This window comes from Drosophila innubila (genome assembly GCF_004354385.1).
Source record: "Drosophila innubila isolate TH190305 chromosome 3R unlocalized genomic scaffold, UK_Dinn_1.0 2_E_3R, whole genome shotgun sequence".
Classification (NCBI taxonomy): Eukaryota; Metazoa; Arthropoda; class Insecta; order Diptera; family Drosophilidae; genus Drosophila; species Drosophila innubila.
Window position 1 is genome coordinate 26,867,868 of NW_022995380.1, and position 22,082 is coordinate 26,889,949.

At 42.0% G+C, this 22,082-nt stretch overlaps 7 protein-coding genes across 9 annotated transcripts; 3 read left to right on the forward strand and 4 right to left on the reverse strand.

Moving 5' to 3' along the window:
• The first annotated feature begins 14 nt into the window (after positions 1–14).
• On the forward strand, positions 15–1,201 carry LOC117790997 (ATP synthase subunit gamma, mitochondrial). Its single transcript, XM_034630626.1, has 2 exons — positions 15–73; positions 126–1,201. Exon 2 carries the CDS (start codon positions 146–148, stop codon positions 1,037–1,039), a length of 894 nt encoding a protein of 297 aa, XP_034486517.1. The 5' UTR covers positions 15–73; positions 126–145; the 3' UTR covers positions 1,040–1,201.
• Positions 1,202–2,173: 972 nt separating this feature from the next.
• LOC117791729 (integrator complex subunit 11) lies at positions 2,174–4,285 on the reverse strand. The gene is made up of 3 exons (XM_034631598.1): positions 3,988–4,285; positions 2,951–3,925; positions 2,174–2,897 (listed from the first exon to the last, which is right to left on the reverse strand). Exons 1-3 carry the CDS (start codon positions 4,199–4,201, stop codon positions 2,293–2,295), a joined length of 1,794 nt encoding a protein of 597 aa, XP_034487489.1. The 5' UTR covers positions 4,202–4,285; the 3' UTR covers positions 2,174–2,292.
• Positions 4,286–4,673: 388 nt separating this feature from the next.
• Positions 4,674–7,819, forward strand: LOC117792416 (GATOR complex protein WDR24). Its single transcript, XM_034632563.1, has 8 exons — positions 4,674–4,853; positions 4,916–5,558; positions 5,616–5,948; positions 6,009–6,093; positions 6,159–6,323; positions 6,379–6,840; positions 6,896–7,081; positions 7,146–7,819. Exons 1-8 carry the CDS (start codon positions 4,733–4,735, stop codon positions 7,500–7,502), a joined length of 2,352 nt encoding a protein of 783 aa, XP_034488454.1. The 5' UTR covers positions 4,674–4,732; the 3' UTR covers positions 7,503–7,819.
• On the reverse strand, positions 7,605–9,593 carry LOC117792419 (probable glucosamine 6-phosphate N-acetyltransferase). 3 transcript variants are annotated; one of them, XM_034632567.1, is made up of 6 exons: positions 8,960–9,297; positions 8,674–8,884; positions 8,487–8,614; positions 8,364–8,425; positions 8,090–8,309; positions 7,605–7,698 (listed from the first exon to the last, which is right to left on the reverse strand). In XM_034632567.1, the coding sequence occupies exons 1-6, from the start codon at positions 9,107–9,109 to the stop codon at positions 7,657–7,659; spliced, it is 813 nt and encodes a 270-aa protein (XP_034488458.1). In that variant the 5' UTR covers positions 9,110–9,297; the 3' UTR covers positions 7,605–7,656. The 3 variants fall into 3 exon arrangements, with proteins under 3 accessions (XP_034488458.1, XP_034488459.1, XP_034488457.1); XM_034632568.1 differs by lacking the exon at positions 8,960–9,297 and adding an exon at positions 9,413–9,593 and having other exon boundaries at positions 7,610–7,767; XM_034632566.1 differs by having other exon boundaries at positions 7,610–7,767; positions 8,960–9,299.
• A 191-nt stretch (positions 9,594–9,784) lies between these two features.
• On the reverse strand, positions 9,785–10,871 carry LOC117792418 (complex I intermediate-associated protein 30, mitochondrial). Its single transcript, XM_034632565.1, has 2 exons — positions 10,318–10,871; positions 9,785–10,259 (listed from the first exon to the last, which is right to left on the reverse strand). The coding sequence occupies exons 1-2, from the start codon at positions 10,783–10,785 to the stop codon at positions 9,843–9,845; spliced, it is 885 nt and encodes a 294-aa protein (XP_034488456.1). The 5' UTR covers positions 10,786–10,871; the 3' UTR covers positions 9,785–9,842.
• Positions 10,872–10,968: 97 nt separating this feature from the next.
• On the forward strand, positions 10,969–12,495 carry LOC117792417 (dehydrogenase/reductase SDR family protein 7-like). The gene is made up of 5 exons (XM_034632564.1): positions 10,969–11,191; positions 11,256–11,399; positions 11,453–11,669; positions 11,735–11,980; positions 12,039–12,495. Exons 1-5 carry the CDS (start codon positions 11,030–11,032, stop codon positions 12,248–12,250), a joined length of 981 nt encoding a protein of 326 aa, XP_034488455.1. The 5' UTR covers positions 10,969–11,029; the 3' UTR covers positions 12,251–12,495.
• A 508-nt stretch (positions 12,496–13,003) lies between these two features.
• Positions 13,004–21,716, reverse strand: LOC117792415. Its single transcript, XM_034632561.1, has 9 exons — positions 21,543–21,716; positions 20,249–20,551; positions 20,000–20,186; positions 19,532–19,928; positions 18,513–19,470; positions 18,203–18,456; positions 17,426–18,144; positions 17,204–17,369; positions 13,004–16,788 (listed from the first exon to the last, which is right to left on the reverse strand). The coding sequence occupies exons 2-9, from the start codon at positions 20,328–20,330 to the stop codon at positions 14,935–14,937; spliced, it is 4,617 nt and encodes a 1,538-aa protein (XP_034488452.1). The 5' UTR covers positions 20,331–20,551; positions 21,543–21,716; the 3' UTR covers positions 13,004–14,934.
• Between the last annotated feature and the right edge of the window lie 366 nt (positions 21,717–22,082).

The window sequence follows — 22,082 nt, forward strand, 5'->3', positions numbered from 1 at the left end:
GCAGTTGACAGTTGAACAAAGTGGCAGCGCCGCTCTGTGTTATAACATTCGTCTCGCTGCCAACTTCACGCAGGTAAATTTTCGCTGCTCGTTCGTCGAATTTTGTGCTAATTTATTTTGGGCAGGATCTTCAACAGCTCGCAGGATGATGATGCAACGTACTACGCTCTTGTTGCCTCTGGCTATTGAAGCCACCATTGTGGCCCAACAGCAACGTGGCATGGCTACATTGAAGACTATCTCCATGCGCCTCAAATCCGTGAAGAATATTCAGAAAATTACGCAATCAATGAAGATGGTGTCCGCCGCAAAATACACCCGTGCCGAGCGTGAATTGAAGGCAGCGCGTCCCTATGGCGTTGGTGCTCAACAATTCTTCGATAAGAGTGAAATGCAGGCCGACGGTGCCGCAGAGCCCAAGAAGCTCCTCATCGCCGTGACATCGGACCGTGGTCTATGCGGTGCCGTCCACACCGGCGTTGCACGTCAGATCCGTGGTGAGCTGCAAAAGGATGATGTTAACACCAAGGTGTTCTGCGTCGGTGACAAGTCGCGCGCCATCCTCTCGCGTCTGTATGGCAAGAACATCCTGATGGTGGCCAGTGATTTGGGCCGTGTGCCACCTACCTTCCTGGATGCATCCAAGATTGCGCATGAAGTCTTTTCGTCCGGTTACGAATACACCGAGGGCAAGATCTTCTACAACAGATTCAAGTCTGTGGTGTCGTACCAGGTCACTTCATTGCCCATCTTCAGTGGCCCCACTGTGGAGAAGTCGGAGAAATTGTCCGTTTACGACTCCATTGACAGCGATGTCATCAAGAGCTATCTGGAATTCTCTCTGGCTTCGCTGATCTTCTACACAATGAAGGAGGGCGCTTGCTCCGAGCAATCTTCCCGCATGACTGCCATGGACAATGCCTCAAAGAACGCCGGTGAGATGATTGAGAAACTGACACTCACATTCAACCGCACCCGACAGGCTGTCATTACCCGTGAGCTGATTGAAATCATCTCTGGCGCCGCTGCCTTGGAATAAGAAGTTTACTGCTCACACTCCAGTTAGAGCCGCAGCTTCAAAACCCACGATTTCTTCAAATCTAACTACAATTACGATTCGATAACGCCTGAGCTGCGTATTTAAATAATATAAAAGTTATAATTATCTGATATAAACCCAGAATAAATAACGTGAAACGAATGAACTTAATTTTAGCTTAATTAACGGTAAGTAACGGTTGCTATCCCTTGAATCAGGGAATATTAACGGAACCGGTACCGGAACCGTTAGCCGAAACTAACCGTTTCATTTTTAGTACCGGAACTGAAACCGTAATCGAATGAAAATTCTCTGTCGAAAACCGAATACCGAAAGATTTATACCAGTACGGTTGTGGTAAAGTTGCAAGGTCAAAGAGTTATCCAACTTCCAACTGTCATAATTTGATCAAAGCTGAATAGATTTTCAAACGGAATGTCATTTTGATCATGATTTGGCCTCTAAATTCATTCTGTATTCAATTTTTGTTCATTTAGAAAATTTAATTATTTCGACCAAGATTCGATTTCTATGCTAAGGGCCCCCCCTTTAAAATTTCGAAAATTCAAAATTTTAAATCTCAAGTTTTCACTTTTAATCAACTCCTTATATCGTAATTATTATGAAACAACACTTTAAACTTGATTCTGAGACCTTTCATTTTTTTGTAAAAAATCATGTGAAATTGAACTAAAATTTTGACTTGTAAAGTGGCTAAATCCGCAGTCTGACCAACTTCAAACTGTCATAACTTGATTAAAACTAAACCGATTTTCAAGCGGAATGTCATTTTAATCATTATTTGGCGTTTAAATTCATACCGCATTTAAATATTTTTAAATTCGTTCAATTCGTTTTTTGCCCTAGGTCTGTTTATTTCGATGTCATATTTGTTATAAAACGACATCTTAAAATTTTAAAATGTTTCAAAATTTATTTGTTGTACCGGTACTGATACCGGAACCGAAAGAAAAGAACTGAAATAGAACCTTTTACCTAAATAGTTATTTCTGTAAACTTTCCTAACCTTTATTGGTTTCGGTTTGATTTCCTGCCGTGAATTGTTGTTAATATGCTTCAATATCCTTGCTTCCATTATTTGATCGATAATTTGAGAAAACTAGAGATTCTAAATTTTTAAAAAAGTTGATACATGTATTTAAAGACAACTTTTATAACCACAATTCAAATCAACACTAATTCTTAACAACTATGGAATAGAGCCAGTAATAAAGTCTGGTTGTAGCTCGAACCTAGCACATATTCTGCAAGACGTTCAGAATATAGGCTCCAATGTCTTCATCTTGATTGGTCCATGTAATCAGCACGGTCTTTTGTTTGGGATCCTTTTCATCTTCTTCTACGTTGATCTCCACGCTTTCTATGGCTATGGTGCCATTCTCCTGCAGAGTCACTGTCCAACCGGTTAGTTTCTCATCCATCAGCAGTTTAAGTTTCTCGATGGTGCGCAATTTTGGTCCAGGATCATCCATTTTAACCTTTGATGTGAATCGCATCACATGGCGATTGATACCGATCTCCTTGAGGGCATCCGTTAAATTTTGTAGCATAATTCGATTGTCCTTCATCACAAGGACGCCGTGTATGAGACGTCGACGCTTTGGATCTGGTGGCTGTGCATTATAGGAGCGTGCTTCTGCTTTGAGCAGTGAAATGGATGCATCCACGGGTATTTTGACCGGCGTAGAGATCACACATGTCTCACCGTTGGCTGGCATATATGTTTCCAGATTGAACTCATCGCGAATTTTGGCACGCAGGAATTTCATCTTCTCAGCTTCGCCATGGACGAGCATTACATTTTTGGGCTCGCAATTCTGTATGAGCTGCATTATGCCTGCAAATATTATACAATTAGTTTTCCTTTTGACATGGATCTTTCCCACTTACCTTTGGCATCGGCATGGGCTGAAAAGCTCATGTACTCCACAGCCATTTTGACCTCAACCACTTGACGGTTTTCGAATTCGACTTTTTTGGCGCCACTCAAAATCTTATTGCCCACTGTGCCTTGGACGCAGTAGCCCGGCATGATAACCATATTGTTCTCATTTGGCGCCCACTTCTTAAAGATTTGCAGCGAGAGGCCAGCATGTAACATGCCCGGCGTAGCGAACACAACCATGGCACCAGGATTATCTATATAGGCCTTATCGAAAGGTTTTATGTGCTTGAAATCGAACATGTTGCGATGCACAAATGTTTTACGTATCTTTTGGTTTGTCCACGTAATAAACATTTTGTAGTACGTATTTGCCTTCTCCGTCAGACCGAGTGCAAAATATATTGGATACTTGAGGTTCATGCGTTCCCAATACGTTTCAAGTAAGATGCAGAGTTCTTGTGCACGTCCAAGGGCAAATACGGGTATTAAGACTTTGCCACCTTTAGCCACACATTCGTGCACTTTCTTAAGGAAGTCACGTTCACGGCAACGCTTTGAGTCTCGTATCGTGGTTGCATACGTGCTCTCTGAGATAAGCAAATCCGGCCGGCATTTGTCTATCCAGGCAGCACCCAAATGCCGATCCGGCGTCATGTTATAATCGCCAGTGTAAACAACACTTTGGGAGCCAACCTTAATCCAGAACATTGCAGCACCCAGCACATGTCCAGCATAGTAAGCTTTGATCTCCAGATCCGTATCGACCATCATGCTCTGGTGCAATGTTACAGGTATTACCTTCTTCATGCAGTCCTTAATCATTTGCGTGGTAAAGAAATTCGATTCGCCCTTGCGCTCAACGGCCACCTTACGCATATCCTCGAGCAAAATGGGAGCTATCGCCTTGGTCGGATGGGTCATGTAAATGGGACCAGTATACCCAACGATCTCCGACATATAGGGTAACGCGCCACAGTGATCTAAATGCACAGAATTGGCTTAGATGGTGTTATGGATGTGATTAACTCAAATAACCACTTACCCAGATGAAAGTGAGATATAATCACACAATCAATATGACTGGTAATCGGTCCTTCCGGCACAATGTACGAGAAATCTGGAAAGCGTCTTTCATCATTGTAACCCATGTGCATGCCGCAGTCGAGCATGATGTTTTTGCCGCCCATCGAAAGCAGCAGACAGCTGCGGCCCACATCCTGGCCGGCTCCCAATGGTGTTATTTTGATGTCCGGCATTTTGCTTGCAAGTAATTACACAGTTCTACATGAACAAGTATTTCGCCAAAGCTGTCGGTCATCTGTTTCTGACAAATTGTGATCTTAAACCGAAGGCTGCCACCCAGTAAAAATGTCCGATCTGGCAAGCTGAACCATTTTCCTCTAAGAAGCTGGCAGCACTGGTGTCATTGTTCCTTTCTGGCTAGAAACAGCTAAATTTAAACTTTACCTAAAATTACAATTTGCAAAATGTGCAATAAATAAATAATATTGAAATTTTAAAATTAGATAAAATAAAGATAAGCACTTTAAAGCAGGTTTAAAGTTCTAGAAAGAACGCTGCAAAGAACATTGAAGTTCTAGTTTCACAACTAAAAAAATTACCAAAAAGATCAGTCTGAAAAAACTTTAAATTTTAAATTATCTAGATCAGATTGCTCGGTGTGGCAGCGCTAAAATGAATGCAACTGTATTCTGTCAGGTGGCAACGTAACCCAAAAACTAAATAAACGAAGTTTTCGCTCCCAATGTAAAAACAACTTTGCTACAATGCCTGATTCTCTAGAGGATGCAGATCCTTCGACCATATCGACAATATGTTTGGAAGGACATGCCAATGCCTTGGCCCTGAATAAGGATCACAATCAGATAGCAGTTGCCGGACGTAGCTGTAAGAACACAATTGTAAACAATTCATCTTGCGATTTAAAGTACTTATAAGATTCTCTCTAGTGCTCAAGGTTTATTCCTTCGATAGCGATGGCTTCACAGAAGTTTGCAATATGCGTGGTACCAAAAGCCAAAATCTCAGCTATTCATCCAACGACGTTGCGTGGAGCACCCTGGATAGCAATATTCTGGCCACAGCTGCAACAAATGGTGTGGTTTCCGTTTGGGATCTGTCCAAATTTGGACGACAAAAGCAGCTGCTTGTCTACAATGAGCATGAGCGCACGGCACACACAGTCACATTTCACAGCACCGAACCAAATATATTAATATCCGGCTCACAGGATGGCACCATTAAGTGCTTTGACATACGCTCTGATAAATCGGTCAATACGTATTTTAGTAATTCAGAGTCTGTTCGCGATCTCAAGTTCTCACCACACTCGCAGAACGTATTTTCTGCTGTGTCGGAGAATGGCACCGTTCAACTCTGGGACATGCGAAAGTGGGATAAATGTATGATGCAGTTTACGGCTCATAGTGGGCCCATCTACACCTGTGATTGGCATCCCACACGCAATTGGCTGGCCACTGGCAGCCGAGACAAGCAGATCAAAGTGTGGAACATGGATGGACGTGCCAGTCTGGAGTATACTATTCACACCATAGCTGTCGTTGGCCGCGTCAAGTGGCGACCGGAGCGCACGTAAGTGTTCCCTCAATAATAACACACATACATTGTATTAACAAATATAATTTATAGCTATCACATAGCTAGCTGTGCCCTTGTGGTGGACTATAGTGTCCATGTTTGGGACATTCGGCGACCCTATATACCATTTGCTTCCTTTAATGAACACACAAACGTTACCACGGGCATTGCGTGGCAGGGAAGCGACTCGCATTGTCTGCTGTCTGCCGGCAAGGATTCCAGCATTTATAAGCATGCATTCAAGGATGCCACACGACCGGCACTGAAAGCCAATGCACAAGGTGCCAGTTTGGGTAGACACGGCGACATTTCATTTGCCAACAAAATCAAGGAATATGCAACAAAATCAAGTGGTGTCTCCAATACAAAAACCACAAACTTTATGTATGTTTAAGTTACTTTTTGCTACATATCCTTAGTTCTTAAGATTTCGTTATCTTGTAGAAGTCGACGGAAATCCGTTTTGCCTGGGAACATGCAGTTCCATTTGGACCATTCCAAGATGTACATGTTCATGCTCAAAAATATGGTAATTTAATGACTAGATAGTTTGTTACCTTGTATCGATTTAATCTCTGACTATAACTTTGACAGAACATGGACTCTGGTACAGGGTATCCAGCACATGACACCACAACTGAGTTGCGAGTGCATGAGTGCTTCATTGGCTGCGCCAGGGAGCTACTATTGAGTGGCAAGAAGCTGGCCGAATTGTGCGAGCACAACGCCGATGTGTCCAAGAAATATGGCAAGCATAATGTAAAGAATCCAAATCTGATCAGTCAGTGTTTGTGTTAACAAGATCTAATTGCAGGCCACTACTTTGTGGAACTTTGTTAAGCTCTTCTATGGCAGCAATCTCTTTGAGCCACCCTTTGAGCATCGTTCCTCGTTTTCCAATCAAAAGAATCCGATGAGTTCTCGTCGTGCAACACAAGTGGCAAGTGATTGGGCGCCACACGAACTAGGTCAGGATGTGAATGGAAGTAGCCAAGAAGTGGCGAATGAAATTGCGGATGCAAGTGAAGATGGCGATGAGCTAGGCGGAGGGGGAAAGCAACAGCCACCGCCAACTAGTTCGGTAATACTCTCTGAGACGCAAATCATTAGCGAGATTACGTTTGATAACTTTGAACTGTTGCGCAATGGGTTTATATACGTCGGCCCAGCGGATGTAACTAAAGCGTTGGCCTTTCCCGACACTGCGCTTCATCATGATGTACAAGCTGCTCGACCTCAACCAGACTTGAAGGCCTCGGATCATGACGAGTCACCGGTGAGCAGAGAATTTGTAGAAAGAGTCAACATATTAATGAATTTCATTTTATTAGCCACCACATGTGCCCAGCATATTGAAAGTCAGTCATGTGCCACCGATACCCATGTGGGAGCCGCATCAATTCATGGCGGATTCCCTAATGCTGCAAACCGATGTTGGCGATGTGCAAACAGCATTAACCGTGCTCATAGTTTTAGGCGAGGCACGCAAATTACTGCCGATTGAAGATGCCGTGGTTGTAAGTTTAACCATTCAACAGCAAAAGAGATTCCCTATTTATGATACTATGTAATCTTCAACAGGAACATTGGTTTCACAGCTACGTGGATCAGCTGCATCGCTACGAGCTGTGGAACGAAGCTTGTGAAGTGATCAATCGCGCCTGGGTGCGTTCTGTGCGACAGATAAACCAACAATCCACCGTCATGCATACGAATTGCGGCGAATGTGGTCGTCCACTAGGCGGCAATGTGGGCTGGTATTGTGAGAAATGCAAATCCATGCAGTCGGCCAAGTGCTGCGTTTGTGGTCTGATTGTGCGTGGCGTCTATGCCTGGTGCCAAGGCTGCTCCCATGGCGGACATATCGAGCATCTGCAGCAATACTTTGCCAAGCATTCAAAATGTCCGAAATGTGGACACTTGTGTGCGTATTCGTGATACGTTGAGGAGCCTTTTGCCCATTCTTAATAGACCTACATATGATGAAAACCATAATTTGCAATTGTGATGCCAATTCTTGTACATAAAACAAAGTGTTAGTCATAATTTTTGTATATAATATATACACATATATATTTGTAGAAAGTTAAAGCTACTTGATGAACGTGCTCTTGAAGGGAAGTATAACAACAACCTTATATTTTAAAGGCGCGCCTCACATTCAGTAGCAGAAAGGAGAGAAAAAATTATAAAATTGAGAGTTCTGTAAGAATTAAAAATAGAATACAACCATTGCGGTTGCCTTAGCCATATAACTAATTGTATGTCCTTATGGGAGAGGAACCATAAAGACACCACCGCCTGCCAGCGCTGTCCAAAAATCCATGCGCCAAGTGCAATGCAATTTTTGCAATAGATTTGATTTAAGTAAATGCACCAAATGAACGTATTTCTTCGGGCTCATTTGTTATTGTTGTTAACATTGCGCCTTGCGCAGTTTGTAGCTTTAGGTTACAGGTGACCTAAAGCTTGGATTTTGGAGTAGCGTTGGCGGCTAATTGTCAAGAGGCAAAATCAAGGCTCACAGTTTGGCAAGCATCGCTCGAGGAGGCGGCTACAACGCCGGCCGAGGTAGCATTTCGTTTCGTTGGTGCTTCATCATAGCGAATAGTCATAGAATTGGAGTTGCCGGGTATGAGGACGTAACCCAATGTTTCGTAGAATTTGATGAGCTTGTCCTTGCAGTCTAGCGACATTTTGTAGCAACCAAGTTGCTCGGCCAGCAGCGATACGGTGACCACAATGCTAAGGGGAATCATTTAAGAGTAATTCTTACTTAGCTGGAGTAACTAGACTTACAGTTTTCCCAGCTGCTTGCCACGATAGGTGTCATTGACCACAACATCCTCCAGGCGGCCTCGCTGAAAACAGTATGAGTTCATGTTACAATTGCCATTCCAGGGATAATATCATTTAACTTACCACAGCACAATCGTGTATAAACTTTCGCTCAATGATCAGGGAAGCAGCTCCAATAATTTCTCCCTTGCGGGTGTCCTCAATGACTGTGACAAAGTAATCGCCGCTAGCTTTCATCTGCGAGAAACGTGCTGCAGATAGAAATGGAGTTAAACTCAGATAGAAATTGTATCATTTTAGTGAAACTTACTGAGGAACTGTGTGCGAGATACATTGCCAACATGCGTAAGCTGCGACAGCAGCTGCAGGAAACCACGATCATAATCGCTATCCTTAAGGGGACGCACCTTCATCCAGGGCTCACCCGGATTAGCAGCCGAGATGAATGGCTGAAATTTGGCTGGGCTACGATGAAAGTCCAGCTGGAGCAGAACTTTCGGATCGTACAGATATGTCTCTTGCTGTTAACAGTAAAATAGTAGACAAATACAATTAATTAGTATCTTAAGTATAATTGAACTAGATAAAGAATCTACCGTATATTGCACCATTTTAAATGCCACGAGAAAAGGGCCAACGTCAGCAGTTGACGCCGTTAAGAGCACAACTGTGGCGCAGAAAGACAACAGGTAGACAGCTACCAACTGAAGCCGATAGCAGGAACGGTAATCGTTAACTGGTTTCATGCACCTCAATCACTTTCGATATCCACTGACTGGTTTTTGTTTTATTTTTGCTGTGGTAACACGTTTCTTGCGCATATATTTCAACGTCAACGTCACCGCAAACCGGTAAAATGCGTATAGTTAAAGTCTTTACTATTGATTTTGCTTTGTTGTGTTTATGCTATGGACAGGATTATATTCGCAGTCCGCCCATTCAAGGTCACACCCGGTTTGTTGGTAAATGAACTGTCACATGGCCACGTTGTTGGTTTTTCGATGGGGTTGGAATTCTATTTGCAAAACAAACTGAATGAACATACTCACCATAATTTTATCGAATATTTACGTATGTGATAATAATAAAAACAACAGCACCCACGCAGAGTTGAGGCGGAAGTTTCTTTTGCCGCTGCGTTATCTACACTACTTTCAGGAGCAAGAGCCAGAGTGAGACTGAAGCGAAATGAACTAAGAAAGAGAAGAGCGCGAGCAATGCTCGTGAGTTTCTAATTGGCAGCTGTCGCAACCGAAACACCTTTCAAAGTGAATGCAAAAACAAAATAAAAGAGAACAATTGTGAATTGCAGTATCTGTTGAATTTTGTAAGTGACCCTGAGGAGTGAGCGTATGTAAACATTAAAACAGCTGATTCAAGAGAGAGGCAGAGAGTGTGAGAGAGAGCTACGTCAGAGAGGGTTTTTTGAACGAAAACGCAATGAATTTATTTTGACTGTACAATTAAATAACATTTGATTTACGTGGCTACTATATACTTGGGTGTCTTGTACATTTCGTAGGCAAATTCCTCGCGATGACTAGGATCAAATTCAACTCCGACGTAATCGATTTCCAAGCCAAATGGACCGTCCATGCCCTTCTTGGCCGCAACTGAGAAACCAAAATGCGTTACACAATTCAAGTGTATTGCATTCTGTCGATCTTGTACACGACCTTTGGAGGATAAAAAGAACTTGGAGAAGGGTATTTTGGCTATTTGCCAGTGTGGACCACCGCGGGTGTATAGCACATAATGGTAGATATCATTCCACATGAGATCAAAATATCCCTCAGTGTGCAAATTAATCAAATAGCTACGTCCGTCTCCTCGAACCTTTAGCACAAGCATATTGTATTGCGTCCAGTCGTAGGTAGTTTCTCGTTTGAATGATTTCTGTAAAAGATAATACAAATGAAGACCAATTTAATAATGGTTTGATTTATTTACTGACCCGCACACGCTTAGTGCGTATGTTTGCATATCCGGTCCTTTTGATGACACCATCCTTAGTGTGCTGCGAGTTAACTTCGCCGTGAAAAAGTCCTGCACCTGCTGCGCTCAACTCGAGCTTTGCACTGCTTTTACCTTCACCGTGATCTGCATCTGTTGTCACGGTCCATTTATCAAGAACGTCGGGAGCTTTGAAATCGAATACAATATCCGTTTCGCCGGGTCTAAATACCAATATGGGATCGCTTTCCAACTGTTCCTTTACCTCCTGGCGCCACAGTTTTATTTCTTCTTTCAGGTCTCGTAATCCATTTACAATAAGCTCCTTTTTAGAGGGCTCCGGAAGTTTAGTTTTGTAGCCGGATTTCTTTTCGCGCTCCCAGAATGCGCGCTGCACGGCAGATGTGTGAATTCGAGCTGCTGGTAACCAACAGCTTAAGCGGCCTGTTTGTCTCACTAAACTGTGCATTTTAACATATTTTTAATTGAAATATATTAAAATATCAATTATGTGTAGTGCAAACGGCGAGAGCACCAACGTAACCGAAAATCAGCTGTGCATTTTGCCATTCACAGTGACAAACAATAACATATCGACTATCGAAATACATCGATGTATGCCATAATTGTGAATGACGTTTCGTATTTGTTTTTGTTATTTTGTGCAGTCAACGAAAGTGCAAAGTTCTCAGTGTTGTAAATTAAGTTTCACAATGAAGTTGCAAGAAATGGAAAAATGCGCACCCACCAGCGATTGGAATGTTCTTTACTGGGTGCTCGGTAGCATTCTAATGCCAGTAGCTTTGCCACTGGCCATCATCAATCTATGGCAGCGTTTTCGCGCTCAAAAATACCGTAATCAATTGCCCGGCAAGGTAAAAATCATGAATATTAAAATAACAAATTGACTGCTTTAATTGCTAAGTAAAACGCTTATAGGTTGTGCTTATTACGGGCGCCAGTTCCGGTCTGGGCGAGTCCCTTGCGCATGTCTTTTACCGTGCAGGTTGTAAGGTTATCCTGGCTGCCCGCCGTGTTCAAGAGCTGGAGCGTGTGAAGAAGGATCTGTTGGCGCTCGATGTGGTAAGGAGTGCAAAATTTCAGCATCATATTTGTTTATTCAAAGCTGTTTGCAGCAACCTGCATATCCTCCCACAGTCCTTGCCTTGGATCTATCGGAGCTTAATTCCATACCAGACTTTGTTACGCGCGCCTTGGCTGTATATAACCAAGTCGATATACTGATTAACAATGGTGGAATAAGCGTACGTGCCGACGTTGCCTCTACAGCGGTCGATGTGGATCTTAAAGTGATGGTTGTTAACTACTTTGGATCTGTGGCATTGACGAAAGGTACGAATGCTGCCCTCTATATATATAATAAGAAAATATAAAGTTTAATATTTTTTTTTCTTTAGCTTTATTGCCTTCCATGATAAAACGTCAGATTGGCCACATTTGCTTCATAAGCTCCGTTCAAGGAAAATTTGCCATACCCCAACGTGCAGCTTATTCCGCATCCAAGCATGCAATGCAGGCCTTTGCCGATGCTCTGCGTGCCGAGGTGGCCAGTAAAAATATAAATGTGTCGTGCATCAGTCCCGGATACGTACAGACTCAGCTCTCGATGAATGCCTTGACAGGATCGGGCAACAACTATGGCAGTTAGTAAAAACTTTTCATTATTTGCTGCACCTTACTAACATATTTGACTTATTTTAGAAATGGATGAAGCTACAGCTAAAGGAATGTCGCCGCAAAAGCTATCCGAACGCATTTTACAATGCATTTTGTGTAAGGAACCTGACATAATTGTTAGCGATTTTCAAGCCAAGATCGCCTATTATTTGCGCCATTTGTTGCCGTCCGTCTTTTTTTGGATCATGGCCAAACGTGCCCTAAAACTGGAAAAGGCCGCTAAAAAATCCACTTAGATTAAATTTTAGTTCGTTTTTATTGTTATTTGAATTTTGCATTAAATGAAAAATTATAAAATATCGTGATGTATGTGCAGTGTTAAAAATTAGTTACATTTGCACAAGTCATTAATGATAATATTAATAAATAAAATAATTACTGTAAACATATTATTAAAATTAAGTACAACTTAAGTTTTCACATATTTCTCTGTTTCGCTATGTTCGCCACTTATTAGATTATAATTATTGTTCATAACTGATGCATTATACTTATTTTTTTATTTTTCGACATTCATTTACGCATTATTAATTGACAAAATACTTCATATTTGATACGGGTTTTGACAACATTTAAATCTGGTTATTAACTAGGGGAACGGATCTCTGCGAGGGGTCTTGAATACGTGTAAAAATTGATTTAACTAAATTATAAAAAAATAGTCGTTATCAATCAGGTAAAGTAGGTGCAAAACCTTCATGAAAGTACACAAAAAATATTAATTACAATTGAGGTACACACAAAGATTTTAAAATCTGTTTTGCAGTAATACGACTAAATTATTTCATACATATGTATATAGTTTAAAATCAATTAATTTCTTATGTACAATACACAAAAATGTTTAGTTTCGCGTTTTATAGTCTTTTCTTCCACGTTCAAAATACTTTAATCGGTCCATTGGCCGATCCTCCGCTTAGATCATACTTTTATGCATTTATTATATACAGTACATAAACATTGGCAATTTTTTTTTAAGTATTCTTTCCTTTAATTTTAATTTTTTTTTTTTTTGGTAAGTTTAATGATATTGCCGATAGTTTGACGTTAAAAAAGAATCTGCGCCTTGTATAGTTTCATATTTAAATAGTTATCATAGGTTTTCGATTTTTTTATTTTGTTAAGACGAACTTAAAGCTAAAATTCGAGTTTCTTTTTTGTTTTGTTTTTTTTTAAGCATTTTGAAGCGATTGTCGCGTACTTTATCGTTTTTCCGTTTCTTAGCTTGCCTACGCGTTAACGTTAACTATCTGTCCCAAGATGGGTCGGTCTTTTGAGCTGAGCATAAGTATTTCTATTTAATAATGCATTGTATATTCAACAAAAAAATATACACAAATGCTCATAAAATTGCACTCCCCATGTAACTACTTTACCACCCATACAAATTCAAAGTCATATCAGAACTATACGCAATCTTAAACGCCGATGTTCAACACAGTATTATAATTCGTAGCTACAATTATAGCATTTATCTATGTTTAGGGATTCCAATTAGCTTAGACTACAAATCTTTAATATTAGGGTTTAATTTGTAAGCCGTTTGCTCTGTGATTTGATACGCTACGTGACTATTCGTGAGTGTTTGTGTTTGAATATCAATAGGTGTTCCTTCTTTCATTGCTATAATTTGATATTGCATATAAAAACTATTTATGTATGTATCTTTCAATTTGATTTTTTATATACACTACTACTAAGAATGGCGCAGGCATTTGTGTGTTTGTCAGTGTGTAAATGGGGAGTGAATTGGGTTTGATTGGGGGACACAGAATTAACTTCTCTATTTGATTTTGTTGCGATTACTACTAACTATGTTCGATGCATATTACTTTTGATTTATTGACAATTATCGTTGGTTATATTTTATTGTTACGAAGTATTATTTATTTGCAACTTCCCCTGACTCCTGCTTCCAGTCTACCTGGCTGCTACACCTTTATCTCATTCCCAACTACGATTCTTAATATCATTTTTGATCTTCTTGGAAAATATTCATAAGTGTTTAAAAATTTGTTGGTTAATTTCTTTTTTACATTCGTTACTAAAATAGCACCTTGTATTGTTGTTCTGTTCTGTGTGTCGAAGTTTACAGATGAGAATGGTCGTTGTTGGAAACGTTAAGAATGTAAAAAACAGATATAGACATATAGAAATATAACAAAATATAATTCTATGTAGGAAACAATATCAATAGGCCAATAATACTATAAGAATAGATTGATTGTGTACAGCGATCGAAACACGATGGTTTGTATAGACTATGATTAGATTTATTGGACAATAAATGTAGATCTTCAATGTTCACGATATTTAGAGTGTTTTGTTTAGGAGGTTCAGTTACAGTTTCAATATGATACTGGACAGTTTAATTGAATTTTTCGTAGATACAAAACGATCGTATTTCGACTAGTGTACACAATAAGGGTTGTAGATTTAGATTAAAATACAGTTACAAGATATAGTTACAGATCACGAATACAATACAACAGTTAAACAGTAAAAGGTACAATGTGCGGTGAGTGCGGCTGGCTTCGGCGGTGGCTGTGGCGTTGGCGGTGGCATTGGGTGGGTGGGTGAGTGTTTATGGTCTATGGATTTTAAGTAGTGTTATGTGAAAGGATGAAGCCATAAGCACGAGCGTTGTTAGCGTTTAATAATGATTTTGTGGTCGTTTTGGTATCTGGTGTGGGGATGTATTGGCGTGGCATTCACATATTCAGCAGAAACGGCAAGTTTAAGGCAGTGTAAAGTACATACATACATATATGTATGTGTATATTTATATATACAAATCTAAATTTATATATATATATATATATATATATGCATTTAAACCTATGCGACAATTTGTATAACTAATTTTAGGACTTATCACTTTCACTTGGTTGGTTTGAAATGAAAAGGAATGGCGCTGCTCTTAGCTAACCAGATTCTCAATATCGGACACAACAACCTCCAAATCCGATGGCAATTCGTTTTCCATTGCCGTCGTCGTCGTCGTTGTCGTGGGAACAGGTGCTGCTGCTGTCGCTGCCGTTGAGCGCGATCTAAAATTGTGAAGACTACGTCGCATCGGCTGCACAGTTTGCCATTGGCTTGCCATGGCGCTGGTGGAGGCGGATTGTTGCAATGAAAGCGGCAATGCAGGCGGCGTTCCAGCGCTCGACGAGGTTGTCGTTGTGCTGCTTGACGATTGACGGGAGAAGCTGGGCGGCGCCAGTGACGATGACGCTGCTGCAGCTGCAGCTGAAGCCGCTGCTGAGGAGGCGCCGCTTTGACCATTGAGACTGGCGCGTGGAATGTTACTGAAGCTGTTGCGCGAGTTGCGCGTCGGCGGCAACGGAGCTGCCTGTGGCGCTGAGTTGGAGACGCTGCTGTTTCTGCGCAGATTTGCATTTGAAGAAGACCGACGCTGGGGTGTCGCCGTTGGAGCTCCTGTTGTAGTTGTAGGCGGATCCTTGCCATTTTTGGCAGCACTTGCTTTTAAATTGAGACTGCTGCGCTTTTTCGACTTGGCCATGTTCTGGCTCAGATTGATGAGATTTTGTGTGCTCCCAAAGTTTCGCGTCAAGTTAATGGAACCACCCGAGGTGTGGGCTTCATTCTTGGAAGCCTTGCTGCTGCTACGACGCGGCGCCACTGCGAAAGGATTGTGTGTGGACAGCGAATTGGAGCGGCGATAGGAGCTCCGTTGACCTGAAGCTATTGCTGTGGCCTCCAGGCTGGCGCGAGTTGAGCTAGGTGCAATTTTGCCACCGCTACTGCTGCTGCTCGGCTTTGATGTAGCTGCAAGATCGGCTGTTCCACTGCCGCTAGGCAACTCCACATTCTCATAGCAATGTTCAGTGGTGCGGTTTGGTGGCTTCAGTGTCTCATAGTTGGGTTCGTTGAGAGTGAGCACTTGATTATCGTCCTCGGCTTCATTGCATAGCAACAGAGCGGTACGCTTTGCTCGTTCCGTATACGGTCCCTTGGACGTAGTCGCCTGTCCACTAGCGCGTGCATTGCTCTTCTGTGTACGCTTTGGACGTGCGCCAGCGTTGACGCCTACCACATGCGTTTTCACCTTGGGCTTCTTGGACAGCCGCAGCGAGAACTTAAAGGGTGGCTTGTAGACGACCTGCAGCTTAACCTTCTCGTTGGACAGGTTGCCCATGGACTTAGTCTTCTGTGGCGTTTTCTGTACTAGCCTTTCGGGCGTTGACTGCGATTTACTCATCACATTACGCACTCGTGAGCTATGCTCTATGTGCGACAATGGCTGGGCCACAATAGGTGACTCTAATAGCCACTTTTGTACTTTGCCAAAAGTGTTGCTATGATTGTTGGTCGTGGATAAATTGGAGCCATCGTCGGCGCCGTTTCCGTTGTTGTTGCGCTGCGAATAATCAATAATTTCCTTCATATGTTTGCCTAGCTTTTTGTTGGCCTTTTTGGTTTGCTCCTCATCCGTCACATTTGTTTTCAGCTTCTTCTTTGCCAGCGCCTGTGTTCGAGATGTTTTCTTTGGTTCTGCACTGGCACTGGCACTGCCTTTGGTTACTGCACTAGAGCGTACTCCTGCTGTTGCTCCCAATCCGGTTGCAGACTTCTTGCTCCGCTCACCACGAACCTTCTTCTTGAATGGCACTTTGGTGCGCACGGCCGTGTGCACAATGACACCATTGTTGTTCTCTGGCAGGCGCACAGTTTCCGTGGTGGCGCTATGAATGATGGTCACCGATTTAAGCTTCAGATTCGAGCGTTTCGCCAGCAGCTTTGTGCTCAGTATCTAGGGTAAGAATAAATCAATTAATTAATTGAATAATATCAAAGATTGCTATTTGGGATATGTATGGTTGCGTGAGTCCAAGTCTAAAAGCGATCTATGTTAGCTTTGTTATCAATAGTCAAATGAAGCGCTTATCAATGCGATTTACGAGGCTCAACTTGGGTTCATATTTGGGCTCACCCTCGCTCATGGCTTGCGATTTGGCCTCATACTGATCCCTTAAGATACTTGTGACCACACGCATTAACTTTCCAAACAAAACGCATTAAAATTAGGAACACATAAAAATAATGTACAAAAAAACATAAAAAAACAGTGCGAATTCACCATCTAAAAATTTAAAATTTTAAATTATACTAGTCAAATATTAAATTTCTAGATGGTGAGAAGTGGACTCCAAGTTTGATGCACATACCAGCAACAAAAAGACTCCAATGGCAGCCAGAGCCACGGTGTACCAATGATGCTGCATCCACTTTTTAAACGTGGCTATGCTCTCTTCAGAGAGCAGCAACTTGCGCAGCGTAGCCAATGGTCCAGAGGGATCGACTTCGCGGCACTTTTGAAAGACATCGCAGTAGCTATGAATCAAAGACATATTAGCTATGTTAAGAATTAAATTAACACTATATAATACCCATTATAGTCATTGCAGGGCGTTCCTGGCTTGGAGTACATGTCGGGCACATCAAAGGGTGCCTCGTTCCATTCAAACGAGCTGCGGCACGGATTATTCTCTCCAGGTAGTTTGCAACACAGCTCGCATGACTTGATGCGATCATCCTGTGGTCCAGGTATGCACTGACATGACTCCAGTCCATAGGCCAAACAAATGCTGCCCGTGCAATCGCCCATGTAACAGACGAACTCCTTGTTACAAATGGTCTTGTTTGGTTTGTTCACCGACGGTGGGCACTGGGGCACGCGTCCATCGCAAAATGAGGGATCGCGACAACCGTTGTCATCGCGACATTTGTCTCCAAACTTCACCTTGCAATCGGTAGTGCAGCAAGGTCCCTGCGAGGGGCTGCAACGTGCATGGGGAGTCAGCGTGCAGGGCGTTTCATCAAGATGCGGCTGCCGCGACATGGGAAAACAGCATGCATCCTTGCAGTCCTCCTCCCAGCCGCAGTCACACTGCTCGCCCGGCTCCACAACGCCATTGCCACAAATAGAGGACTGCGGTTCTGTGAAGCATCCCTTCATCGAACGTGCCTTTGCATTCAGCACTGGCTCTATGGACTTTAAGGAGCACGCACTAAACTTGTTATTGTTCTTCTTATCGCCGGAGGTGGCTCGGGCGAACATAATAAAGTTACCATCCTCGCCACCTGGTGTGCACAGCTCCGGATCGTGCTGAAGAAAAGAATTGGTTTCTAAATCAGATTTTTGATAAGTTTTCAGCGATGCTTACAGGCGATCCAAAGTTGTGACCAATCTCGTGCGCCAGCGTCACGTGTGAAACGGCGGGTGGAACATGTTTGCCATAATTTAGGAGCGTGACAATGCCAGTATTCAATGACTTAAGGGATCCTCGATAGTGACCATTCTTTTCGCAAACGCCACCAGCATTCTTGAGATCACCAGTCCAAGCCAGACCCAAAGTGCCCATCTCAAAATCGCGATAGGTAAACATATAGGCCAGACAAAAGGCATCATAATCCTCCTCTGTGTAATAAATGGTTAAAGAGAAACCATAACTTGTGGGAAAAATGATAGCTTACCTGAAAACAGCTCCAAAAACTTTTCAACTCCATAATTACCGGGAAATCGGTAACTGGGATCCTTCATTGCGTTCATATTATGCACTTTAATACGTTTGATCATAAACGTAATGTTGTCCGGTTTTCCATCGTTGTTGAAATCCGTATTTCGATAAATGGAATTGGCGCGTTGAACGTGGCGCGTGATGGCCTCAATTGAAGCCTCATCACTGCCCATCTTCTGGAAGAATGTGTGATCTGCCTGCAGATAAAGCATGCAAGTGGTCTTGCGATCGTAGAGCAGGCGCGGCGAGTTGTGTATATCATCGCCACGGCCGCTTAAAAGATTCGTCATCAGCATGGTATTGAAACTGGGATTGTGCGGATTGGGTGCAAAGATGATCTCTGGATTATAATTGTTGACAATAATATTGGGTTTCTTGGTGGCACCGTTCTTGGTGATGATCTCTACATGCGTCTTATGGCTAGGGCGATCGTTAGCGCCGTTGTTGTTGTTACCCATCGACAGTGTCGTCCAATTGGCATTGAAAAAGTTATTTGGCAGGTTGTTGCTATTGTTGGCATTCGGCTCCTCATACGGTGTACCAAACTCTGGCTCTATGGGCCGATTGTAGGTGCTGACAATGATGTTTTTATGCTTTGTGTACAATTTGCGCACATTGTTGTTGTTGTTGTTGGTATTTGAATTGGTATTGCTGTTTCCATTATAGCTTCGACTGCTGTCGCCAACATTGGAGGGATTATAGTTATTTACAAGAATATTGCGATTAGGTGTGGGCTTAGTTAGTGTGGCCAGAAAACTTTCTGTACTGCGCATAGTTGTTGTTGTTGTGGATCTTTTAGGCTCCTCATCGCTGCGATCCTCCTCAGAGGCGAGAACGCGAAAATCATCATTGTAGGGTACCTCTAGATCCAGCGGTAGAGGAGGATTGCGATTATACGTTGGAACAGTGACATGCTGGACAAAAATGGTACAATAATTAGCACACTTTCTATTCAAATTAAAAGCAGCTACTTACCTCCTCCTCAGGTAACCAACGTTTCTGCCTCAATCTCTCGCTAGCGCAATGAGTTTTAATGGGCGACTTTGATGACAAACCACTTGCAAATGAATTCTGATGCTGCATATTTACATCACTTAGCTTATAGACAATGCTGTGCACGCCACTCTCCGCCAATTGCTGTGAGTAACGCTGCGCTGGCTCAATGTAATAGTGCTCAGCCTGCGTTTCAATGGTGCCATCCAGCAGATTATCACTTGTGAGTATCGCCTGGACATGGGCAGACTCATCATCCTCCAAGCTGCCCGTATAAATGCGTGACACATCGTAATCGATGGGTCCCAGTGTGTTTTCGATTTCCACATCATTTGCGAATACCGAATTTGGCTGCTGACGCAGCACCAAAAGAAAGTCTCTGTGAACAAAAGAATGAGAGTGTGAATATTTATAAGAAATGCAATGCAATTGAACACGCCACCCACTCACCTGTCGTGTGCAGAGAAATTCAATCGTATTGTGTGCGCCAGTCCCAGCCCACTTGAGGCATCCACTTGACGTTTTCGGCGAGCACGCGCCTGCTCCAAGTGCCTTTGCTGTGCCACCTGAAGCACCGAGCGATCAAAGTTCGCTGCCTCCCAGTGCTTAATGTATGGCGTCAGTTTGTGTGTGTAGCCTGTTGAGCCACAATGAAATGATTACAATCAAGATGTTCGTCTCTAGTCTGATTGGACTCACCTGGTAGCTTGAGCGGAGTTGGAACTGCCAGCAGCTCGTTGATAGAGAGCAAGAGCGCCAGGAGCGTTAGCAACCAACCCATGATTATTGTGACTACGTGTATTTGTATGTATGTGTTTGGGTATGTGTGTGTGTGTGTGTGGAAACCTAACTAGTTCTAGGCTGGGTTTATTGGCTTAGATTGACCTTTGTTAGCCTCCGTCTCTTACATTATTGCAGCAGTTGTTGTTTTGCCAATATGAATTGCCAAACTGGGAAAAATCCGTTACAGCCGCGACATCTCACGCGTAGCTGCTGCTGCTGCTGCGGAAGAATAAAAGAATGAGTTTAATCGACTTGATTGCAATAACGGTAGCTTTATATGGCTGAGATTGCACTTTAAAAATATACATACTGTATGTATGTATGTACATATATAATTCATACAAATCAACACAGCATCAGCAAAAACAACAACAAAGTTGCTTTCACCTTTTGCAGCGAGTTCGTTAGCAAGCGAAATTCGCAACAGTTGAAAACAATAAAATATGTATGTACATCTTTTGTTCAAAATTTACGTATTTTTGCATAAATGGCAAAAGCAACAAACTGCTGGCAAGAAGAAGCACAGCTTCAGCATCTCATTAGCACTTTGTTCACACACGCACACACACACGCGCAAATGCACACACACACATGCATGCGCGCATAAACAACACATACACATTTACACGTACGATTTGCTTGTGTTGTGTGCCCGTGAAAATTACTGTTAGTCGCTTGGTTGTTTTTTTTTTTTTGCAAACATTTCTATTTGGTCATTCAATGAATTGCATTCCTTTTTTTATATTGTCAACTGTTCAATTGAATAATAATCCATTGCTCTGAGTATTTGTTGTGTATGTGTAAGTCTTAGGTGTTTGTTACTGCCACTGATTTTGTTTTGTTGTTAACAGCTTTAGCTTAGCCAAAATACAATACGTAAAATTCAATTAGTCCAAGAAGAAGGGTTTTTATTTTACGACAGCAATTGTTGCACTTTTTCGTTTTGGTAATTGGATTTGGGCTAACTTACAGGTAAAATATTAAAGCAACCACACTAACACATATACACACACTCACACACACACAGAAAACAATCGACCTCCGCTCGCTGTTGTATTGCCATTAACGCTGTGGCGTAAATGGTAAGCCAGCCAAGTTTTTTTTCTGGCCTAAACCTGTTCCCTGGCTTATTCATGGCCCGAAAATAAATGTATTGTTCTTAAGTTTCACGCTTTTTATAAATAGCAATGCTTCAATTCACGAAACTTACTTTCTATTTAATTAAACACTTGCATTTCATTGCAATGATTTTAAAAACAATTACTTTATTTTTCCCCACATATAAAACGGCTGCAGGTAACTAGTATCGATGCTTTTTGAGCTCTGCCTAGAGCTGGCGAAATATCGATGAAAAATCGATGCATCGACTTTACTTAATTTTTTGAAATCATCGAAGATGTTTTAAGCATCGACATCGATATATTTAACCATACATTTATTAAGGCCGAAATAAATGTATACTTATTTAACTTAATCAATGGTCTTAAAACTTAAATATTTGCTTAAATTTATTTTTGATGAACGTTAACATTTTTTGTGTACTCATGTTAAAACATATATACATGTATACATGCTTAAAACATCGATGTTCTTCAATAAAAACATTTCAAAAATCAATTTATCTAAACATCGATGTTTTTCCAGATTTGGCTCTGCCTAACTTTATACTCGATAATACAAGCTCTGTTTGTGTTGTATTCGATTGCAATTTGAACGAAGGAGATATCGATATCCGAAAGTACAACGTTAT